The 24,604-nt window shown below is 40.3% G+C and overlaps 1 protein-coding gene across 2 annotated transcripts in view; it reads right to left on the reverse strand.

Annotated features, from left to right (window-relative positions):
• Window positions 1–9,906, reverse strand: part of LOC132893510 (DNA-dependent protein kinase catalytic subunit-like) — a 141,865-nt gene extending 131,959 nt beyond the window's left edge. For both annotated transcript variants that reach the window (XM_060932709.1, XM_060932707.1), the window contains exons 1-5: window positions 9,695–9,906; window positions 9,304–9,380; window positions 6,364–6,468; window positions 6,185–6,259; window positions 5,940–6,048 (exon numbers count right to left, since the gene is read on the reverse strand). In XM_060932709.1, the coding sequence (XP_060788692.1) occupies window positions 5,940–6,048; window positions 6,185–6,259; window positions 6,364–6,468; window positions 9,304–9,380; window positions 9,695–9,860 (532 nt within the window). In that variant the 5' untranslated portion in view covers window positions 9,861–9,906. The remainder of the gene's footprint in view (window positions 1–5,939; window positions 6,049–6,184; window positions 6,260–6,363; window positions 6,469–9,303; window positions 9,381–9,694) is intronic.
• Between the last annotated feature and the right edge of the window lie 14,698 nt (window positions 9,907–24,604).

Here is a 24,604-nt window from a genome sequence, read left to right on the forward strand (position 1 = left end):
TCGTCCGCGAGTTTCATGGTCCCACTCACCGCGGACGAAGGGGGGTAGTGGAGGATTTATCCAAAATATTTTGCATCGACAAAATACACACCGATGTACATCACATTCTAGACAGATGTTTAACGTGCGCACAGAATAATCCATCTAAACCAGGCGCGGTACATCAGCACCTTCCCATACCTGACACGCCGTTCCAGGAATGGCAGATTGACTTCACTCACATGCCAAAGCAGGGCCCCTTTAAGTATCTTTTGGTCATGGTCGACAAATTTTCACGATGGGTGGAGGCTTTCCCTTGCGGGAAAGAAGACGCTCGCACGGCGGTAAACAAATTGACGCAAGAAATCATTCCGCGTTATGGCCTCCCGGTAGGGATAGACTCTGACAAAGGGACGCCGTTCACCTCTAAGGTGACCCAAGAACTATGTAAGGACCTAAAAATCCTTTGGCGATTCCACATCCCGTACCATCCACAATCCTCCGGCATTGTGGAGCGCGCAAACAGAACAATCAAGGGTAAGCTGCGTAAAGCCATGCAAGAAGCTGGTACTAAAAATTGGGTACAAGTTTTGCCTTTAGTTCTCGCTGACATGCGAATGACCGCTCAAGTGGCCCTCGACAACCTGTCTCCGTACGAGCTCGTGATGGGCCGGCCTTTTCCTACACCCTGGCGCAGAGGTATGCAGGCTATAGGAACGAGTGATCTTGATGTACATCTCAGTGAGTACGCCGTGGGTCTCATGCGGGTGTTGGATGAGTACTGGACGAGACTAAATTCCAAAAAGCCTCCCATTCCTGAGGCACCCACTCACCCCTTTGAGGTAGGGGATAAAGTGTTGGTAAAGAAATTTGCGAAATTAGGCGCTCCTTTGGAGGAACCGCCCTACAGTGAACCCACGGATGTGCTCGCTGTAACTCGAACGGCTGTACTAACTGACCTTTTTCCACAGTGGATTCATGCCAGTCGAATAAAGAAGGCTCCAATGTAATAGAAATCTATATTGTTGATGCTTAACAGGTTTTTGTGTTTCAGAAAGTTGCTGTGACAATAGCTGACGGCCTTTTCAGGGATCCCCTTTCCAGCATCCGGAGTGATCCGGTTTCGGCTGATCTACAAAGAGGGGATGGTCGGTGCGTCCCGCAGACTTCTGAACTGAGGAATCTGAAAGACACGTGAGCCTGGGCTACCTTCAACTATCTACATCCTGTGGACACAGAAAGAACAAAGTCAGTGACCAGTATGACTTTCCTTCTGGTATTGGTCTTAGCGCTTGGAGCAGGGAATCCCGCTCAAGCCAGCCACGAGGACAACGTTTTTTGGCGATTTGCCAATTGGACTGCTAAACAACATACTAATCAGTCTTGTTATGTCTGTCAATACGTTAGAGTCTAAACTGTAGTTATACTCTGTAAACAAAGTATAAAAGAGGGGATTGTAAGATTGTGTGTGTTCTCGTGCATAGCTGTCCTGAGCTTTATGACCCTTTCACACCCTGGTAAACGTGCATAATCGCGAGAACATACTCTTTTATTTTCTCTGTACCTTCTAGTTTCGCTGAAACCACATTCCTGGTTCCTCCTGTTCTAGGGGGTGTATGGTCTGCTCTTTCATGTATAATAAAAACGACTCCTTATCTGGCGAGTTGACCTTGTGCCCCCGAGCCCCTTACTTATCTTGTCACGCAAGCTTCTGATGTATATAAACCCTGCTCTTTCTGTGTATCGTTGAGCAGTGCTTGAATAAACCAGATTGATTTAACTCGTGTGGTTTGTTTTAACCCTGCTCCAGAGCGCTCTTACGTCAACGCATCTGAACTGAGACAGACACAGGTTCTAACAATAATTCAGTATTATTAATTACTACTTAATTAATAAGCAGTGATTATCAAAATGTAATTTAATAATAAGTAGTAATTATTAAAATGCTATAAAATTGAGTTATAAGATTAGCTAAAATTATTATTAAAAAAGTCGTTACTTTTAGTAGTAGTAGTGATGCAAAATTATTCATGGATTATAGATAATAATTTGTTTTTAATAGTGAACATTGATATAACAATTGAACTGATAATAATAACAACATTAACAACAAGTATTACTAGTAGCATTATTATTATTTATTAGTAGTAGTAGTAGTTATTTTATATCAATGTTCACTATTTAAAAAAATTATCTATAATCCATGAGTATTTGTTTGTCTCATCTCATTATCTCTAGCCACTTTATCCTGTTCTACAGGGTCGCAGGCAAACCGGAGCACCCGGAGGAAACCCACGCAGACACGGGGAGAACATGCAAACTCCACACAGAAACGCCCTCGCCGGCCACGGGGCTCAAACCCAGAACCTTCTTGCTGTGAGGCGACCGTGCTAACCACTACACCACCGTGACACAGTATTTGTTTGTATTCTACCAATTACTACTTTTTAATAATTATTTGTAATAATTTTTAATAACTTAATTTTATATCATTTAATAATCCTTAGTACTTATTAATCACTAATTCACAAGTAGTAATGATTAATAATCAATAATAATTACTATTACTACTAATTATTATTAGTGGTTGTTAATATTATTCTTATTATTATATTAAAAACACTGTTGTAGACGATAAGTAATAAAACTAAAAACCTTTTTGTACAAATTATTTATATTGTACTATATTTAGAATTATTGTATTTTCTGGAGTTCTTTTTAATTGAATTTTGAAATAAAGGTTGTTTATATATTTATATTAAACTTAGTACAATAAACAATGTTAATTATGTAAAAAAATGATGCTAATCATTATTATTATTATTACTATTTCCTATAAGCCCCATTTTCCACCTGACTCTTGTGCGCATGCGTGAACCCCCCTGCATTTCACTCCGGGGTGCTTGACCTCTAACACACGCACGCGCCTCGTGTCCGTGAAAAACCAGTTTCCCAGTCCGCCGTGTCCCAGCGCTGCGGTACCGTCTTTAAACACATTTGTGCGATCCAGCGCTTTTTATCGCAAACGATTCTTCTCCTTATTTTGGGGGTATTTGTCATCCCCCAACCACTTGTCGTTAAACAGACATCTTCCCATAATTATCAACGCTTTCTAGCGCCCGCGTAAGCTACCTGCGCATCTCTCACTCTTCACAACCACCACACCACACCACACCACACTTCCTCCAGCAGCCTCCTAACGTTAGTTCTTGATCTATGGAACGCACAGAACCAACGCTGCCCCCAAAAGCTACGCTGGTCACTTTTAAAATTACGGTTAAAAAAATACCCCAAACCGGATGGAGACATTTCACTCGTTCGGTCCAACATTAAATTTAATACCTCCCTTTCGAAAATTCCAGTCATTCCAAACAATTTACAGTGGTGCTTGAAAGTTTGTGAACCCTTTAGAATTTTCTATATTTCTGCATAAATATGACCTAAAACATCATCAGATTTTCACACAAGTCCTAAAAGTAGATAAAGAGAACCCAGTTAAACAAATGAGACAAAAATATTATACTTGGTCATTTATTTATTGAGGAAAATGATCCGATATTACATATCTGTGAGTGGCAAAAGTATGTGAACCTTTGCTTTCAGTATCTGGTGTGACCCCCTTGTGCAGCAATAACTGCAACTAAACGTTTCTGGTAACTGTTGATCAGTCCTGCACACCGGCTTGGAGGAATTTTAGCCCATTCCTCCGTACAGAACAGCTTCAACTCTGGGCTGTTGGTGGGTTTCCTCATATGAATTGATCGCTTCAGGTCCTTCCACAACATTTCGATTGGATTAAGGTCAGGACTTTGACTTGGCCATTCCAAAACATTAACTTTATTCTTCTTTAACCATTCTTTGGTAGAACGACTTGTGTGCTTAGGGTCGTTGTCTTGCTGCATGACCCACCTTCTCTTGAGATTCAGTTCATGGACAGATGTCCTGACATTTTCCTTTAAAATTCGCTGGTATAATTCAGAATTCATTGTTCCATCAATGATGGCAAGCCGTCCTGGCCCAGATGCAGCAAAACAGGCCCAAACCATGATACTACCACCACCATGTTTCACAGATGGGATAAGGTTCTTATGCTGGAATGCAGTGTTTTCCTTTCTCCAAACATAACGCTTCTCATTTAAACCAAAAGTTCTATTTTGGTCTCCTCCGTCCACAAAACATTTTTCCAATAGCCTTCTGGCTTGTCCACGTGATCTTTAGCAAACTGCAGATGAGCAGCAATGTTCTTTTTGGAGAGCAGTGGCTTTCTCCTTGCAACCCTGCCATGCACACCATTGTTGTTCAGTGTTCTCCTGATGGTGGATTCATGAACATGAACATTAGTCAATGTGAGCGAGGCCTTCAGTTGCTTAGAAGTTACCCTGGGGTCCTTTGTGACCTCGCCGACTATTACACACCTTACTCTTGGAGTGATCTTTGTTGGTCGACCACTCCTGGGGAGGGTAACAATGGACTTGAATTTCCTCCATTTGTACACAATCTGTCTGACTGTGGATTGGTGGAGTCCAAACTCTTTAGAGATGGTTTTGTAACCTTTTCCAGCCTGATGAGCATCAACAATGCTTTTTCTGATATCCTCAGAAATCTCCTTTGTTCGTGCCATGATACACTTCCACAAACATGTGTTGTGAAGATCAGACTTTGATAGATCCCTGTTCTTTAAATAAAACAGGGTGCCCACTCACACCTGATTGTCATCCCATTGATTGAAAACACCTGACTCTAATTTCACCTTCAAATTAACTGCTAATCCTAGAGGTTCACATACTTTTGCCACTCACAGATATGTAATATTGGATCATTTTCCTCAATAAATAAATGACCAAGTAGAATATTTTTGTCTCTTTTGTTTAACTGGGTTCTCTTTATCTACTTTTAGGACTTGTGTGAAAATCTGATGATGTTTTAGGTCATATTTATGCAGAAATATAGAAAATTCTAAAGGGTTCACAAACTTTCAAGCACCACTGTAAGACATTTTTAGGCCTTGAAAACCGAAAGTTGTATTCAAGACTTTTTAAGGACCCGTGGGAACCCTGTTTACGATTTGACCATCCAAAAGCATTCCAGGTGACGACCTCATGAAGCTGGTTAAGATAATGCCAATAGTGTGCAAAGCGTCAACAAGATAAACGCTGGATACTTTGATGAATCTAAAATATGAAACATTTTAACACTTTTTTTTGTTTATTACATAATTCCATCTGTTCCAGATGTTATCCAATAGTTTTGCTGTCTTCAGTTTTGTTCTACAGTGTAGAAAATAGTCAGAATACGGAAAAACCTAAAATGAGTAGGGGTGTCCAAACTTTTGACTGCTACTGGATCTTGATACTATCTAGAAGCACCGCAAGAAATATTTGTGACAATAATAGAGAGAGTTCCTTCTTAGTACAAGACAGTTGAGGGACAGTAATAAAAACAACAAATAAACTCTGACAGTGACTCATGTCAACAATGAAAATCCTCTTAATTTAATAAATCAGATAGATAGATATAAATAAATAAATCCATGATGGACTCTTAACGTTTAAATCCTGTCTTATGAATGGGTTTATTTCAACTGAGGAACTTACAAACCAGATTATACTTGATGTATTGCATTTTGTTGCTGTGCTAAAAATCATTAAATTATCTAACAATTAATAAAAACAAAATCAATAATAACCCTGCATTTCACAGAAGTAATATTAAAATCAGTATTTTATTGTATTTTTAAACTGATTTATGAGACTGAAAGGATTCTGGATGTTAAGATGTCTCAGCATGGCTGCAGTTTCTGTTTGTTTGTTTGTTTGTTTGTTCCCCCCACTTATTCAGATTAACACTTTTCAAAAGTACTATAATATACTTTTTATCTCACGGTTGCAATATTTGCAAAAGGGAAAAAAAATTTGGGTTTTTTTGCAGGGAAAGGTAGTTATTTTGTTAGCTTAACCTGCCTGTGTCAGGTATCCTGCTTTTCTGGCACAACTCCCCATAAAACTTGTTGAACATGTCTCCTATTTTGAAGTCCTGAGCAACACTTGAGTCCTTGGTTAAATAGAGTACCTAGAAAAAAATTGTAAAATAGACAAGTCTAAATGTTATTTTTTGGAAAATATACTTTAAAAGCAGATCAAAATGAAACAAAAGCACAAACAGCTAAATATTCGGTGTTTCCTTTCAATAACAGGCCCTTACTCACCTTGATAAGCAGCTCTAAAGCAGGTCCCCGAGACTTTGCAGCTTTGTCTTTTGTGTAGACAACAAGACAAGTGTCCTGTTCACAAATAAGGAAAAAAAATACATAAATTAAAAAAAAAAAGTTCAGTTTGCATGCAGCAAAGAATCAAAGCCCAAAGCGAGGTACTGAATCTGAGGAACCTTGAGCTCAACAGCATAATTCTTCTCCCATCCTTTAACATAGTCAGCCATCCTTTGCAGGAATGCCGTCAGCAGATTGAGGATATCCACCCTGGCATCCTGGAGCTAGGGATCAGGTGCAGAAATGAACACACAGACATAATAATACAACAAGGATGATGATCAGCTTGCAAAAGGATGGCACAGTGGTGCAGTGGTTAGCAACACAGCAAGAAGGTTCTGGGTTCAAACCTCATGGCCAACTGGAGCCTTTCTGTGTGGAGTTTGCATGTTCTTCTCATGTCTGCATGGGTTTCCTCCAGGTGCTCTGGTTTCCCCCGCAGTCAAAGGACATGCAGTTAGGTTATGCTTGTGTCACACATATCTTGCCACGTACACAGTGTGTGGGTCAAACACCAAGAAATGAGGCGTATTTTGTCCAAAATTAAAGTCCTGTGACGTACACGGCGTGTGCGTGGCATTACTGTAGCATGTAGGTTTGTATGGGGTTCAAGGGACGTTGCAGTAAGAAAGGAACTTACTGCAACGTACGTCATGTGTACGCTGTAAAAACAAAAGCTACGCAGAAGTGATGTAGCGGGAACATTGCTTGAACACCTATTACGCTGTGCGAATGCTTTAGTTGACATGTGTTTGATGAAGGTGGCTCCGGGGCTGGCTGGGTGGATGCGGCTGATGTCTTCCCTCTTCCCTTGCCCTTCTTGGGTCCTGACTTCTTCACTGGCATAATGCTTTCTTGACTGTATGATACGTTGATACGTTGCCACGGCATTTCGTTCTTACATGTGACGTTGCTGCGGCGTATCTACGGCATTCACGCTGCGTTCGTTGTCATTCGGCACAGTCAAGAAAGCATCATGTTCACACGGCATAACAGGTGTTCGAGCAACGTTCCCGCTGTGTCACTGCTGCATAGCTTTCATTTTTACAGCGTACACATGACGCATCAAAGCTACTACGTATGTGCTATGGGTTTTTAAGTGCAGACTTAAAAATACACCGCACCCTGGCGTACAAGGAGATCATGTTACGCATCCTAGAGTATTAGCTACGTAAGCAGGCGATGCTGTGACGTTCCTTTCTTACTGCCACGTATCCTGATACACCGTACATACGCAAGGCTGAAATGCCAATGTGTGACACAAGCATTAACTGGCTCATAAGGACAAAACTTCCTTCCATGGACTATGCATGTGCAGCGTTGTCAGAAAAGAGCAGAGGGAATCATCAGAGACTCAGTCCACCCAGCTCACTCTCTGCTCAGAGACAAACACTGCACGTACAACTTGACACAGCAGAGCGGACAGCATCATCACTCAGAGAACACGGTTCTTCAACAGCTTCTTCCCTGCCACAGTCAGACTGATGGCAAAACAAAACTATTGAATAAGTGTAACAATAACCCATTACTAACTCACTTCACTTGTCATATGCAATATGTGATATACTATTATCTGTGAAATAGGATTGTGTTATATACCCTCTGATAAGCCTCGGTCAAACAAACTCTGCGGGCGCTTACGTTTTTTTCCAGGTTGCAAGACAAGCTTACGGCCAACGCGCGTCTTTCTCCAGGAACAAAAAAAAAAAAAGCAGCGATTTGGGAAACGGCAAAAATCGCATGGCCAAAAAATCGTACGTCTGGTTGTGACCTAGGCTATAAATGTGCAATATCCCCACATAACTCTCATCCCCCTCCCAAAATGTGCAATATTTCCATTTATTTTTTTCACAGTGCGGTTTCCATCAAATCCTGTGCTCTGATTGGCTGGCGAGTGGGTCCGTATCCTATAGTACAGACCCCAGTTACGGACCTCTGGCGACTCGCTCGTTCACAACAACAAACATAGTCAAATTTTTTGTCAACATTTATCTTTTTTTAAATAAGATTTATTTATAAGATTATCAAAAATCTTAAATTTTTGCCAGCATTTCTCAGGAGAATAGCATTAATTTTACATCATGGATCGTGATAACGACAGTGTTCACAGCGAAAGCGAGTTTTACTACCCTGAGGAAGAAGAAATAAAAGAAAACATTTCAGGAGAAAGCTAAAAACCTCTAACTTGCTAACACGGAGCAAAAGCATGGCTGAATCCTGAATGGCTCAATTTTGTATAAATAGGGGACTACATAGGCGGCAAAATGTAGTTTTTTTCCTCCCATGGAAGTGCACTTGTATACAGAGGAAGAAGCCATTTGCATTACAGCCGTGAATGAGGATTCAAAATAGCGGCTCAGCTCGGTTTTCCCTTTCGGGCGCTCTCGTTTTCTGTTAGGATTTGGTAAAGGTAAAAAAATACATATATTATTTACCAGCTTAAGGTCGGTCCGTATGGTGAGATACCATGACCCTGGTCAGTACTTTCAAGACCTCGGTCACGGTATTTCACGATACGGACCGACCTTAAGATGGTAAATAACACACACATTATACATACATACATACACATACATACACACACACATATATATATATATATTCTCCTCTTTTCATAATCCAGGAACAGCAATCAGGACTTGCCTTTTATTTTATTACTGTTATTTAACACTTACCCTCTCCTTTTGTTTACTACTTGTATTTTTTCTAATTTTGTACATATTACCACCTTTTTTTATAGTGCTTTATATTTTTATTATAATGTTCTATTTCCTAACGGGTTTTTTTTTTTAAGTGTTTTATTTCCTAAACTGTTGACTCCGAGAGCCCTGCACAAAAATTCCAATGTGTCTGAACTGTTGGTTTATGCACAAATGGCAAACAAAATCTAATCTAAAAGTGTGAATGTTTGTTTCCCAAAGCCCAGAAATGGTTGGGTTGTGCAGCGGAAGGGCATCTGGCAAAAAACTATGCCTCAATTCATATGATCGATAACAGGATCCCCATGGCAGCGAGACATCCCAATGGGACAAGCTGGAAGAAGCTTGCAAAAGACTTACCATTTCAGTGGCCAGGGACTTTCGGAGAAAGGTAAGTAGACCTCCTTCTTTTGCAAACAACAAGGATGTCTGGAAAGCTGTTTGGGGAAGGATGAGTGAGTTTAGTGACTGTTCAAGTGATGTTTAGATCAGACAACTCTCACACAGCAAAACAAGTGTACTCTTTCAACAGCATACAGAGCTCATTTAACCATCAGGACCTTTTGTTTTTGTCACACTGACAGTTCTACACGAACTACAAATCTTTGCAGTAAATTACTTTTATGCACAAAGTAACTTCCAAATAAGTCTGAAGCAACATCAATTCCAGAGACTACCTTTATAAACAAACTCCCAGTTTCAGTATTACCCTGAGTTAGCTAACACACACACTGCAGGCTCAGTTTTATACCCAATTCATTCTGGTTCTTGGTCACCATGCACTCCTGCCCCAGGTCTCCGATAATATCATGGCATATCACAGCAGCGTGTCTCGTTTCTGTGTCTCCAAGAAAAGAGTGAAGTTTGAGCAAAAAGCCCTGAACCCCACCAACAGCCGAGCTCTCAGAGGAGGACATGTTTCACCACCACAACATCAGCAAAACCCGCGCGCCGGAGGAACAGGCAGAGCGGCAACACAAGACCACGTGACCAACTCTTCAACTACTTCCTGGTAGGTTGCAAGGACACGCCTCCCGCTGAATTAGCAACGCTACGATTGGCCAGAGTGTGGCACGAGCGCAGAAATGCAGAAATATTTAAATAGCGAGAAGTAAATATGAAAAGATTGCAAAATTGCAAAAAAAAAAAACTAGTTAAGTCTTAATTTGTGCATGTTATCATTCAATCTTTCAGATAATGTCAACATATTTTGAACCAATTTGTGTGTGTGTATATATATATATATATATATATATATATATATATATATATATATATATATATATATATATACGGGGTTAAATTGGGCCGGGGCTGTCCGGGGCTGAGCCCCGGCACATAAGCTCGGAGCGGATGGCATATGATCACGCACACATCAAAAGCAACAAACCCTTTTCACGATTTTCAGTTCTGAATAATTAAATATCGTTTTATTAATCAATAAACCCATGACTTTTCTGAGATAGATCATAGTTTTCCTGATAACAAGACGACCTGTCAAAGCTATTTAGAACAGAACTTGCGATCAGAGATTCTGGCTTCTGGAACACTGCGTGGGTTGCCAATTCCGCTTTTTATAAGCGACTTTGGGGTTTCTTTTTTGTGAGCTCGCTTTAAAAAAAATCAGAAGTCGTGGTTTGCGGGTTTTTGGGCTTGTGTTTCAGCGTTGTGACTTGTTTATAATTTTCTCCGTACACTGTCTCCCCTTTTACCTGCATACGATCCTAATCCATCAGAGGTGCTTGAACGAACTGTCTGTGCATTTGGCGAGTTCAATTTCCATAGTCCCCAGTTACCGACAGAAATTAGCCAGGGGGAAGGGGGAGATAATCATTATCATATTTTTTATTATTAAAAACAAAATATCAAATAATACTGAAGAGGGGAAAAAATAATACTGATCTAAATATGTTGTGTTTTTATTTTTAGACAGTATGTGTTTAGCAAAACACATACTGTCTAAAAATAAAAACACAACATATTTAGATCAGTATTATTTTTCCCCTCTTCAGTATTATTTGATATTTTGTTTTTAATAATAAAAAATATGATAATGATTATGTTCACTGTATTGTTAATATTATTAGTGTTTTATTATTTATTGTTAATATTTAATTTAATGTTAATTTATTATTATTTATTGTTAATATTATTAGTGTATTATTAGTGTAATTATTATTGTTATTATTATGTATTCAATTATTTATTTGGCATGTGGTGCTTTTTGTATTGTCTAGAACATACATGAGCATATTATAGCAGCAAAATAGAAGCACAATCATTTGAATGCAGCAAAAGTTTTGCTGCATTCAAATGATTGTGCTTCTATTTTGCTGCTATAATATGCTCATCTTATGTATGTTCTAGACAATACAAAAAGCACCACATGCCAAATAAATAATTGAATACATAATAATAACAATAATAATAAATGCTTCCAATGTTATAGTGTTGTTTGTATTTGGTTGCATTCACTGCATGAATATATTTGATTGACAATTTGACTGACAGTGTTTTGGCATATTTAACATTTATCCTCCAAAATAAATCAACTGTTTTGGTTTAAGATTGTGCAAGCCTTCAAATTTTCTCACTGAACATTTCTCCTTCACATTTTTCACCTGTAGGTATGTGACAAGATTTAACATGATATTGCTCAACCTACCTCTGTAAAGTCAGCTAACAACTTATTAAAATGCACCAGAATTCAGCAAATAACATGTATGATAATAAAAAACTTCTGGGGGAGGACCCCCAGACCCCCCACTAATCATTTCCTTCAAACCAATGTACAACAACCTGTACAATCTGTTACATTGGCCAACCAATCTACATTCAAACTGCCATAATGTGTAGGGGGGGCACTACAAGACACACATAGGCCTACAACACACAGATAAGGTGTATATCTCTGTGCAATATGATATGGTTATCAAATTAGAGGGTTATTTTCCAAAAAGTATATTGGGGCAGGGCGGCGGGGGCAGGGGCGGGTACGAGGCAGAGCCCCCCCACATAACCAATCCCAATTTAACCCCTATATATATATATATATATATATATATATATATATATATATATATATATGAGTGTTTAGTCTACGTCTAGTTCATATCTAGAGTGTTTACACTGTTTATATTGTCTGTTTGAGTGTTTAGTCTGTGTGTAGTTCTTATCTAGTGTTTACACTGTTTATATTGTCTGAGTGTTTAGTCTATGTCTAGTTCCTATCTAGAGTGTTTATACTGTTTATATTGTTTGTTTTTTTCAATTATTCTATTTTTATTTATTGCATTGCCTGTTTGCACCGTGGGTCAGAGAGGACTGATATTTCATCTGTGCTGTATGTCGAGCATGTATAGTATATTTGACAATAAAGTTGACTTGACTTGAACATATTAATATTATTTTTTTTTCTATTTTAATATTTTCTTTGTTTACATAAATGCTAATTCATCACTATCCATCCACCATCTGTAACCCCTTATCCTGTTCTACAGGGTTACAGGCAAGCTGGAGCCTATCCCAGCTGACTACGGACGAAAGGCGGGGTACACCCTGGACAAGTCGCCAGATCATCACAGGGCTGACACATAGACACAGACAACCATTCACACTCACATTCACACCTACGGTCAATTTAGAGTCACCAATTAACCTAACCTGCACTGGGGAGGAAACCCACACAGACACAGGGAGAACATACAAACTCTACACAGAAAGGCCCTCGCTGGCTGCTGGGCTCGAACCCAGAACCTTCTTGCTGTGAGGCGACAGTGCTAACCACTACACCACCGTGCCGCCAATTCATAACTAATTCAAAAAAAAAATTTTTCTGATATACAAATACATGCACTGTATGTTTTTAATGAACACAAAGACTGGACCCAAGATGTATCTAGAGCTTTAAAGCTATACAGCCTTTCAATTTCATAAAATTGGTGAAATTTAGTTCCCTCTGAAATTTAGTCATTGTGATATGTTTACTTCTGTAATATCTAAAAATATATAAATGTGTATAATGGTGGTGTAGTGGTTAGCACTGTCAACTCATAGCAAGAAGGTCCTGGGTTCGAGCCCAGTGGCCGGCGAGGGCCTTTCTGTGTGGAGTTTGCATGTTCTGTCTGTGTGGGTTTCCACCATGTGCTCCGTTTTCCCCCACAGTCCAAAGACATGCAGGTTAGGCTAATTGGTTATGAATGAATGAATTTATTTATTTCGAACATGTATAAAAATGTATGTAACTATTTGTACATACAAAAGAAAGAAAATGAAAAAGTGACAAAAAAAGAATAAATAAAATAACATAAAGAGCTAATACATTACAATACACCGCACATTGTTCGAAAAAGTGGTGGCTCTAAATTGACCGTAGGTGTGAATGTGAGTGTGAATGGTTGTTTGTTTCTGTGTCAGCCCTGCGATGACCTGGTGACTTGTCCAGGGTGTACCTCGCCTTTCGCCCGTAGTCAGCTGGGATAGGCTCCAGCTTGCCTGTGACCCTGTAGGACAGAATAAGCAGCTACAGATAATGGATGGATATATATGTATAATAATCAGGCCATTCTGTGGCTAGGAAGTTATTTAATTTGATGGGATTCCCAAGCAAATAACCTGCATGAAATCACTTGCTTTGCGCAGTCAAGCAGACAGAGGAAGTCCGTGTGCTCATGCGCAAGTTTACCTTCTTCTTTTGGGTTTTACAGCAGCTGGCATCCACAGTGTTGCATTACTGCCATCTACAGGTTTACCTTGACCGTGCACTGACAGTTCCATCACTCTGTTGTTAAATGAACAGCTGATCACACCGAGGTGCTCGCTGACCACTGATATTTATTAGTTTGGTCCTGCATTTCCTTTCCTTCACCACATAACATCTTTTCTTCTTGCTTTCCATTATTGTAGTCAGTCTTTCATGTTTCATTTGCACACTCATGTCCTCCATTTTTATCTCCTGTTTCAAATTTGTATCCCACAATGCCTTGTGCGAACAGGGAAAGCCCATCACGTGATATATGACATAGTATCTTGAATTGGGTCATGGTGAAGCAGGAAAAAAATAGCGGAGAATTTAAGGCCACATAGCCCTAAATTCATTAATTGTTCTAAAAAAAAAAAACATAATAAAAGTGGAAGTCTGTGATTCGAGTTCAGTAGCTTTTGGTCCACTAAACAAAAATAATTGGGTGTCAGGGAAAATTCTTTTTATGACCTAAACTTGAAAAATCTGAAAGGCAGATCTTTCAGATATCTTATAAATCTTTAAGGTATTATCACATCTACACCTGCTGGTAGTCAAGACTCCACTTCCCAGAGTTCACAGCAGACCTTCAAATATGGCCACTGCCACAGACCACAATCATCCTGCACTTCACCGCTCACACCGCTGTGTATTTAAGAGTCTCAGTTCTCAGAGATTTTGTAGCGGAGCTCCCAGCAGTGCACCATACCTAATAAAAAATGGTAAACCCATCGAGTCGATTTTTTTTTGTTTGTCTGTGTAAGTGTACCACCACTCATACACACCGCCTAGTGGTCAGTGTTAGTAATTACCAGTCATACACACCGCCTAGTGTCCAGTGTTAGTAATTACCAGTCATACACACCGCTTAGCGGCCAGTGTTCGTAATTACCAGTCATACACACCACCTAGTGGCCAATGTTAGTAATTACCAGTCATACACACCGCCTAGTGGCCAGTGTTAGTAATTACCAGTCATACACACCACCTAGGTGTGAATGGTTCTCTGTGTCTATGTGTCAGCCCTGTGATGACCTGCCGACTTGTCCAGGGTGTACCCCGCCTTTCGCCCGTAGTCAGCTGGGATAGGCTCCAGCTCGCCTGCGACCCTGTAGAAGGATAAAGCGGCTAGAGATAATGAGATGAGATGAGACACACCACCTAGTGGCCAGTGTTAGTAATTACCAGTCATACACACCGCCTAGTGTCCAGTGTTAGTAATTACCAGTCATACACACTGCTTAGTGGCCAGTGTTCGTAATTACCAGTCATACACACCGCCTAATGGCCAGTGTTAGTAATTACCAGTCATACACACCACCTAGGTGTGAATGGTTGTCTGTGTCTATGTGTCAGCCCTGTGATGACCTGCCGACTTGTCCAGGGTGTACCCCGCCTTTCGCCCGTAGTCAGCTGGGATAAGCTCCAGCTTGCCTGCGATCCTGTAGAACAGGATAAAGCAGCTAGAGATAATGAGATGAGATACACCGCCTAGTAGCCAGTGTTAGTAATTACCAGTCATACACACCACCTATGTAGTGGTTAGCGCTCTAAAAGCAAGACAGTCCGGGTTCGAGCCCAGCAGCCGACGAGGCCTTTCTGTGTGGAGTTTGCATGTTCTCCCCATGTCCGCGTGGGTTTCTTCCGGGTGCTCCGGTTTCCCTCACAGTCCAAAGACATGCAGGTTAGGTTAACTGGTGACTCTAAATTGACCGTAGGTGTGAATGTGAGTGTGAATGGTTGTCTGTGTCTATGTGTCAGCCCTGTGATGACCTGGAGACTTGTCCAGGGTGTACCCCGCCTTTCGCCCGTAGTCAGCTGGGATAGGCTCCAGCTTGCCTGCGACCCTGTAGAACAGGATAAAGCAGCTAGAGATAATGAGATGAGATGAGACACACCACCTAGTGGCCAGTGTTAGTAATTACCAGTCATACACACCACCTAGTGGCCAGTGCTAGCCAGTAAAGAAATAAAACAAAAGAGACTGGCTATGATATAAGAAAATTCTACAACCCAGAAACAGATGGGAGCTCCGCTTTTAGGCAGTGCCTATATCTATATATTAAAATTAATGCTCATTGTTCCCTTGCCTGACTTTACCATGCCTTATTGTTTGGGCTGATTATCGATCTAGTTTGTACTTTTGATCTCTGTCTCTACTTCTGATATCCTGTCTGTGCCTCACCTGACCATTGCCTGTTTGTTGATTGTCACTGCTTTAAGATTTGGATTTATCTGTTAGCTTTGCCTCAAATAAACTCCATCTCTTTTACCTGCATTCTTGACAGGTATCAGGGGCGAAGTTGAACTCCCCCCCAGGCTGTCTAAAATGCTCGAGTGCAGAGTTTCTCAACCACTGGGTCACGGCCCATTAGTGGGTCGCGAAGCATCACTTAGTGGACCTCAAATTTTTTTCAAGTTTGAAGCCAAATACTAAAATAGTTCAGGATGTTGTTTTGTCCCAAATCCGGTAGCTGGTTTGCTGAACACTTTTCAAGTGGAACAAATACATTTGTGGGTAAATTAAGATGAACAAGCCTTTATTTTGTCACATTCCTCCTCAACATTTAACCTGCATGTGCACACACGTGGAGAAAGAGAGAGAGCTATAAATAAATGTTTGTGGGTAAATTATATATCCATATAATTTACTGTGATGCCTGCTGGAAGAGAAGAGCAAGGAGGATTGAGAATCGAGCGGCCATGGTTTGTTTACACCCAATACCAAAACTTGTGGCATTCTACCAACCATCGCAAAGACGCGTACAAAAAGCCCAGAAACTCCTATTTACCTGGGCAAAAACTGTCAGGAGTGGCGAGCTGAGGTTAAGTGAGGACCCAAGAGCAGACTCAGAAAACAGGCAGTGTAAAGAGAAAACTTCTTTAATGAAGTAGATGGCAGAAAGGCAAAGTAGGGCTCAGGCAAAAATCGGTAGTCAAAAAACAGGCCAGGAGGTCAAAAAACACAGGAGCAGGTAGACATGATCAAGGACAAAAAACAGGACAGAAAGATCTTCACAAAACCCGATGAACACAGGGACAAGGGAAATCCAGGCAGAGGTAGCAAAGGACACAATTCAAAAGAACAGGGACAAAAACAGGGACAAAAAACTGGACAGAAAAACTTGACAAAAACCAAGAAAAAATTCAGGCAGGGGGACTCAAGAAGATGCAATACCAATGAGCTGTAGTGAGGTGAAGAAAGTCTACAAGAGACAGTCTGGCAAATGGAGTCTCCAAACAGTTCTTAAAAAGCCCTGGCTGATGGGAGAGGAGTAGTAGCAGGTGTGGGAGTGCTGCTTCAGGAAATGGCCTTCAGCAAGGCAGGACTGAATTCCTGTCCTGGAGCCAGCATGGAAGTCCCACAATCTAAGGCCGGACTGGACCGGACTGTGACAAAAACGATATAGGATTAATCTTGTAGTGTCCTGATCCCCAGCTGTTTAACCCAGCCACATATTAAAAGTTGCACTCCTCCACGCTCTTCCAGGTTTTCATCTGTGTGTCCATGTAGAATGATGTCTGCAGCACCAGGTAGTTTGAGACATCGAGGAACTCAACAGATGGATAATTTTCCAACTCATAATGAATGAGGGCGGCACGGTGGTGTAGTGGTTAGCGCTGTCGCCTCACAGCAAGACGGTCCGGGTTCGAGCCCAGCAGCCGACGAGGCCTTTCTGTGTGGAGTTTGCATGTTCTCCCCATGTCCGCGTGGGTTTCTTCCGGGTGCTCCGGTTTCCCTCACAGTCCAAAGACATGCAGGTTAGGTTAACTGGTGACTCTAAATTGACCGTAGGTGTGAATGTGAGTGTGAATGGTTGTCTGTGTCTATGTGTCAGCCCTGTGATGACCTGGAGACTTGTCCAGGGTGTACCCCGCCTTTTGCCCGTAGTCAGCTGGGATAGGCTCCAGCTTGCCTGCGACCCTGTAGAAGGATAAAGCGGCTAGAGATAATGAGATGAGATGAGATAATGAATGAATGAATAACTATTTAAACACGATAAGTTGATCAGCAGAGCTGGTGGTGTCGTGCATGTACAGATACAAATAATTACAAATACAAAAGGCTAAAAATATACACAATCTTTAAAAAAAACTTTAAATCTTCAGATTAAGTTAATTAATAGTACGCATAACTATTTTCTTTGTATTTAGGTCCGGCTACAATAGGATCAAAATTTATTCTACTAATGTCAGATTTAGCGAGTAAATTTTTCTTTCATAGGAAAAATCCTTCTTTGTTAGCATGTAAGGATCTAATCCCATTGAGTGGTTCCTATATCCACTTCTTTTGAATGTACTTCTTGGTTTTAATAACTTGTTTGTTTGCTGTACACAAACATGGCAATGAGTTCTTTTGTTAATGAACCAGACTTCACTTTTGGATCATTAATCCCTTTTGACTGAGAATGCCCTGCATGCATGGTTTTATGTTAGCTTCTGGGACAGCCATACAGTTTTAAATACAATACCTACAATTAAAAACAGTTTGTTTTATTGCATTTATTTAATTCCTGGGCTCCCATCTGTAACAGGGAGTGATGTTCCATCCCATTAATACACTTTACAGTAGATTATTAGATTCTAATAGAATAAATGAGCCAAAATAATTTGTGGATTTTTTTTTATGGGCCTCGACTCGTTACAAGTATGAATAGATGGGCCTTAAAATAGAAAAGGTTGAGAACCTCTGGTTTAGATCACCAGTTTCCATTTCCTTTCGACAGCATCTCAGAATTTATCAAAATGTTTTGCATATTTGGAATTTTTCTTATACTACTGAAATCAAAGGCCAGACTTTTGCTGTAAAATTAACAACCAAACTTTTTTTACATTAATAAATCCACAGCAAACTGTTTGCTTTTATTATCTGACCACAAAGTGTAAATGCACTTTTTATGTCCTGGTGAAGATTACGCTGTGCAGAGCTGTTGTGTTGAGGCTCATGTTCACTTCACTGTATAAGAATGAGCACTGCACTGCAGTTGTGAAATATATATATATATTTTTTAAATTCTTACCTTTGTGGAAATGAAGTGAGCATACCACAGGGTTTTTGATCTCTCCTTTCGACATTGAGTCCCACTGAATGTTTTTTTTTCCCATTTTCCCCTTCTACGTTAAGAAATTTCTCTAGTTTTTTCTCCCTAATGATGAAATATTTTGGGTAAATTAAAATATCTGATGTCTTTGTTTCATTCAAAATGATTTGCATATCCAAAAACGCAGCAAAACCTTCCCATACCAATCAATAACAACTAACTCAGCTGAATGAAGCACTACAAGCGTGCTCCTTTGTCATGGCAGCATAGTCACCATTGCTATGGGGTCACGTGATGGTGCAAAGGCCAAGTTTACATTAGACCGTATCTGTCTCGTTTTCTTCACGGATGCACTGTCCGTTTACATTAAAACGCCTGGAAACTCCGGGAAACGGGAATACGCTAGGGTCCACGTATTCAATCCAGATCGTGTGTGGTCCGGTGCTGTGTAAACATTGAGAATATGCGGATACGCTGTGCTGAGCTCTAGCTGGCGTCGTCATTGGACAACGTCACTGTGACATCCACCTTCCTGATTCGCTGGCGTTGGTCATGTGACGCGACTGCTGAAAAACGGCGCGGACTTCCACCTTGTATCACCTTTCATTAAAGAGTATAAAAGTATGAAAATACTGCAAATACTGATGCAAATACTGCCCATTGTGTAGTTATGATTGTCTTTAGGCTTGCCATCCTTCCACTTGCAAGTGGTAAGTGATATGCGCTGGGATCACACACACAGCGGCTCAGTCCCGAATCACTGCTTGTGCACTTCACTCGCGCGCTCTGTGAGCTGCGCAGGGCCGGAGTGCGCACCCTCCAGAGGGCACTCGCTGTTCAGGGCGGAGTGATTTGGAGCGCAGGATGCCTGCGGAGCTGAGCGTATCCGTGTATTGGTGTTGCTGTGTGCACGCGAATCGTGTATTGGTGTTGCTGTGTGCACACTAATCGTTTTAAAAACGTTAATCTGATGATCCACTGATAAGGTCTAATGTAAACCCCACCAAAGCATCTATTCGGCTGTGAGGAGACGCTCTTTGTTGTGAAAGAATGATCCAGGTCCATCATAAGTTTTAAGAGCGAACTAAAATACTACTTTGGCTATGAAATTGTTCGGGAAAACCACATTAGCTTAACGATGGATCTTAAGAGGCAGTTAAAGACGCTTTTAGCCTTAAGAGGCTTTCAGGAAACCCACCCCTGTTCAAGTTATAGCTTTACCTTTAACTGTTATACTGGACACTGGAGACTCCTTGCATAAACACTAAATAAATGCTACTTTGCAGAAAACATCACCATATCAATGATTACTCAAATTTTAAAGTGGTTTATGTGGAGCGTCCACTGTATGAGTCCCTGTGTAATGATAACATATTAGAATGAGCTCATGAATATAAACATGTGATCTGCAGCTGCACTACTGTCAGAGCTGCTCTTATAGAAAATTAATCACCTTCTGACCAAAAACAATTCAGAATTAAAGCCGCTAGCGGCCTTGACGGGCCCTCGCACGTGTGGTTCCGCAACCCAGGACATTCCGCCACCCAACAAAACAGTCACATGTCATATATTCATCAAATGTTCAAAGGTGATGTGCATGTTGCAAATGCCATGACTGCTTGATGGATGAGAGATAGACAGACAAAGACTGTACTGTAAGTGTGTGTGTGTGTGTGTGTTTCTGTGGTGTGAAAATGTACATTTATATATGTACAAAACTATACGTGTTCTCCTCCTTATCTCTATCTCACGCTGTAATCTTATGTCATCTTAGCTTTCCTGTGTCTGCAGTGTGTGTGTGTGTGTGTGTGTGTGTGTGTGTACATGCAGAGTTTTCATACACTACCGTTCAAAAGTTTGGGGTCACCCAGACAATTTTGTGTTTTCCATGAAAAGTCACACTTTTATTTACCACCATAAGTTGTAAAATGAATAGAAAATATTGTCAAGCCATTTTTCTGGCCATTTTGAGCATTTAATCAACCCCACAAATGTGATGCTCCAGAAACTCAATCTGCTCAAAGGAAGGTCAGTTTTATAGCTTCTCTAAAGAGCTCAACTGTTTTCAGCTGTGCTAACATGTTTGTACAAGGGTTTTCTAATCATCCATTAGCCTTCTGAGGCAATGAGCAAACACATTGTACCATTAGAACACTGGAGTGAGAGTTGCTGGAAATGGGCCTCTATACACCTATGGAGATATTGCACCAAAAACCACACATTTGCAGCTAGAATAGTCATTTACCACATTAGCAATGTATAGAGTGTATTTCTGATTAGTTTAAAGTGATCTTCATTGAAAAGAACAGTGCTTTTCTTTCAAAAATAAGGAAATTTCAAAGTGACCCCAAACTTTTGAACGCTAGTGTATGTCTGCAACAAAATGCACAATGATGGCAGGTCACTATTATTGTGTGTGTGTGTGTGTGTGTGTGTGTGTGTCTGTTTGTCAGAGGGAGAGAGAGAGAGAGAGAGAGAGAGAGAGAGAGAAGGTGTGTGGGTGAAAGAGTGTGCTCATGGATGTTGTGTGTGCATGTGAGTGCGTACTTGTGAGAGAGTGTATGTGTGTATGCATAAATATGCATATGACTGTGAGTGTGCACAGAATTGTATATGTTATATCATCAGACTCACAATATCCAATCTTTTTGTAAAGTTACAATATGTGATATGTGATTGTAATGCAGTTTAATGAGGTGTAGTGTTTTGTTTTCACCACAGTGGGTTACAAGTCACAAGCCTGAAACTCATGTTGTGACACCACATTTTGTTTAGTTCATGCCCAGCCGTGTTATGTTTGTAAAGAGATGAAAAGAGTTCGGAGTTCTCCCCACCGTGACTAGAGAAGGTGTAAGATCGTGATTGTTAATAAAGATGCCATAATGGCTAAAGAGTATCAGAATCAGAATCATATTACAAGATATCAAGTTCAACATTCAGCAATATCTTGGCATATTATATGTTATAATATTTCAACATATTACAACATATCAAAAATCCCTTCGCAATTCAACTTCAGCAATATCTTGGCATCATGTTTGCCAAGTTTGACATGAATCTGATGAACCGTCTAGGAGGAGTACGTTAAAAATGACCATGTGTAATTTCACTCCAAATGGCCTTATGACGTCGTCATTCCAAAGTTCTACCCATTCATTTCAATGGGAAATGGAAAAAGGGGCGCTATGAAGTCCCTGGGCCATGCTCGGGGCCAAACGTCTGTGGCTGAGTAGCGGTTACAATGACTGATGTGTGTATCAAATTTCATGAGTTTTCGTGCATGGGAAATGCCTCAAATAAGGCCAAACACGGCAGAATAATAATAATAATAATAATAATAATAATCCTTCGAAAAACAATAGGGTCTTCGCACCGAACAGTGCTCGGGCCCTAATAATAATAATAATAATAATAAATTAGAACGAGTGTGTTAATATTAACCTATCGTTACAGCCAGAGTGGCATAAATTATACTAAAATAAAGTTAGAATAAATGTATTATAATTATACCAAAATAAAGCAAAATTAATTAAAATAATGAAATAAATTAAAAAATTTAAATTTATACTAAAATAATGCAAAATTTATCCAATTTTGAGAATTTGCTGTAAAATAAAATAAGATAGCGGGTGGCACAGTCCAAAGACATGCAGGTTAGGTTAACTGGTGACTCTAAATTGACTGTAGGTGTGAGTGTGAATAGTTGTCTGTGTCTATGTGTCAGCCCTGTGATGACCTGGTGACTTGTCCAGGGTGTACCCCGCCTTTCACCCGTAGTCAGCTGGGATAGGCTCCAGCTTGCCTGCGACCCTGTAGAACACATACATGTCAACCTTTGGTCAATCAAACCTGTATAACCAACCTCCAAAATCCATATTTCCCTTATAAAATCCGTATAAGATGCAAATTAAAATAGTTTACCTAAAATTTGAATGATAATTAACAATGAAATATCCAGGTTACTTTTTATTCAATATTAATAACAATAAACCTTCAGAATGAATACAAAGCTCCAATGTTCGACAAAAACACAAAGTGTCACTCTAATGTTCTGAATTGTACTCCATGACAGCTTTTTTAGCAGTCTGCACCAATACCTCACGAGGCTGCATGTCACAGCAAGTGTCTGTGTTGATCTTGCCGGAGTGCCCATTCAGAATCTTTTCAGTCGCTAGTGAAAGTCGCTCAGGTGGAAATACGCGTTTCAAACAAAATGTTACTTCCGGGTTGGTGGGATTCTCGCAATGCGGTGTGCGCATGATCAAAAGTGGAACGAAGTCTCGCTACCACAAGATAACACGCAATTTCATAAGACTTTACTGGCTGTTTGTGCTTTCTGTGGTGTACAGTACGTTTGTAAATGTTATGCGCTCTTTTATCATCGTGGGAATTGATTATAGCTCTAAATAAATATTGAAGTTTTTTTAAAGAATCCGTATAACTTTATTTGTACGCCCGTATACTACGTTTATTGAATCAAATCCGTATAAAATACGGACATTCCGTATAGGTTGACATCAGTGGCGGCTGGTAGTCTTTCAAACAGGGGAGGCTGGTTGGTTACGATATTTCCAGATTTTATAAGAAAAAACACATCAATTTTGCCCATACTCTTGCCTCTGATCTGGCTGATTGTTGGCAGGGTCACAAACTGTGAAATAACAGGTTCTTTTGGCCCATTAGCCTACTGTCCAATATACATGATGGTGGTGTTGGGGGGGGGGGGGGGGGGGTATATTTTCACATTTTATATTTTAAAATTGTGGCATGTTGTTTAAAAATTGATCATTATTGAAAGCAGCTCTTTGTCAGGAACCTCAGCAGTAGAGCTGGGTGCCACACATTTCATTCACTGACACTTTCCCTATATTTTACTTATTTTGACTGAGAAATGTTTTATTGACAATTTTGATAACCCTTCACTTTTAATCCAGGTCTGTAGTGTGAAATGTTCTCTGCTGTGTTTTTGTTTAAAAATGTTTTCCAAATTGTAGCTGTGTTTAATTCATATCCAGAAAAATATATATTCCAATATAATATACTCAGCATAAACATTTTAAATAGATTCTATATTTTTGGTCCATCCATGACATATTACAAGTAGCCTATTTACTGTTGTTGATGTGGGTCACTTGCTGTTAGCCAATTCACTTTCTCGTACCAGGAGAGCTGAAAGGAACGAGTATTATTCCCTATCTTTTTCACCAAGTCAATTTGAGGCGTTGGCCTACCCTGCTCTTTAATTTTTTCCTCGAAAGGAAGACTGGCAAATGGCTTCGCCAGAATTAAATCAGCAATGCTTGGCCTCCGTGCGCAGCTTTCTTGCTAGCTGACTAGCCCCCTCAAGTTCAAGTTCAGTCACTCAAATAAACGACATTTCTGGAACTAAGATAGCAAACTTGACAACACTATATTTACACTTTATTTACAATGAAAATATATACAAACTAAAAAAGCTGGTAGAAACCGTATGTAATGAATGAAATCGAAATGTAAGCTGATCTCTTACAATACACCACTTGCGAATCCGCATGGGACTGAACTGATGTTGCCAGATACTGCTGACATTATCCAGCCCAAAATATGTTCAAAACCCGCCAATATGCACTTAAAACCGCTCAATTGAGCAGGAAACCCCCAATCTGGCAACACTGTACCGCTGCCTGTCTATAGTTGAAACGAGCTGTCAATCAAAGAAAATATCCGGCCGCTTTCACCAATCACCAGTCTCCTCGCGGAAACTGCCATGTCCCTCCCATGTGAGGCTGGGAGTCCGTGGGCGGGCGTTTTCGCAGTATTTGTCCAATAACCGTCTTGCATTTTGAGATTGAAAAGCGCATCGCTCCCAAATGCCATTGAAGCCCACTGAGGCTGGGAG

Source organism: Neoarius graeffei, chromosome 1 (genome assembly GCF_027579695.1).
Source record: "Neoarius graeffei isolate fNeoGra1 chromosome 1, fNeoGra1.pri, whole genome shotgun sequence".
Taxonomy (NCBI): Eukaryota; Metazoa; Chordata; class Actinopteri; order Siluriformes; family Ariidae; genus Neoarius; species Neoarius graeffei.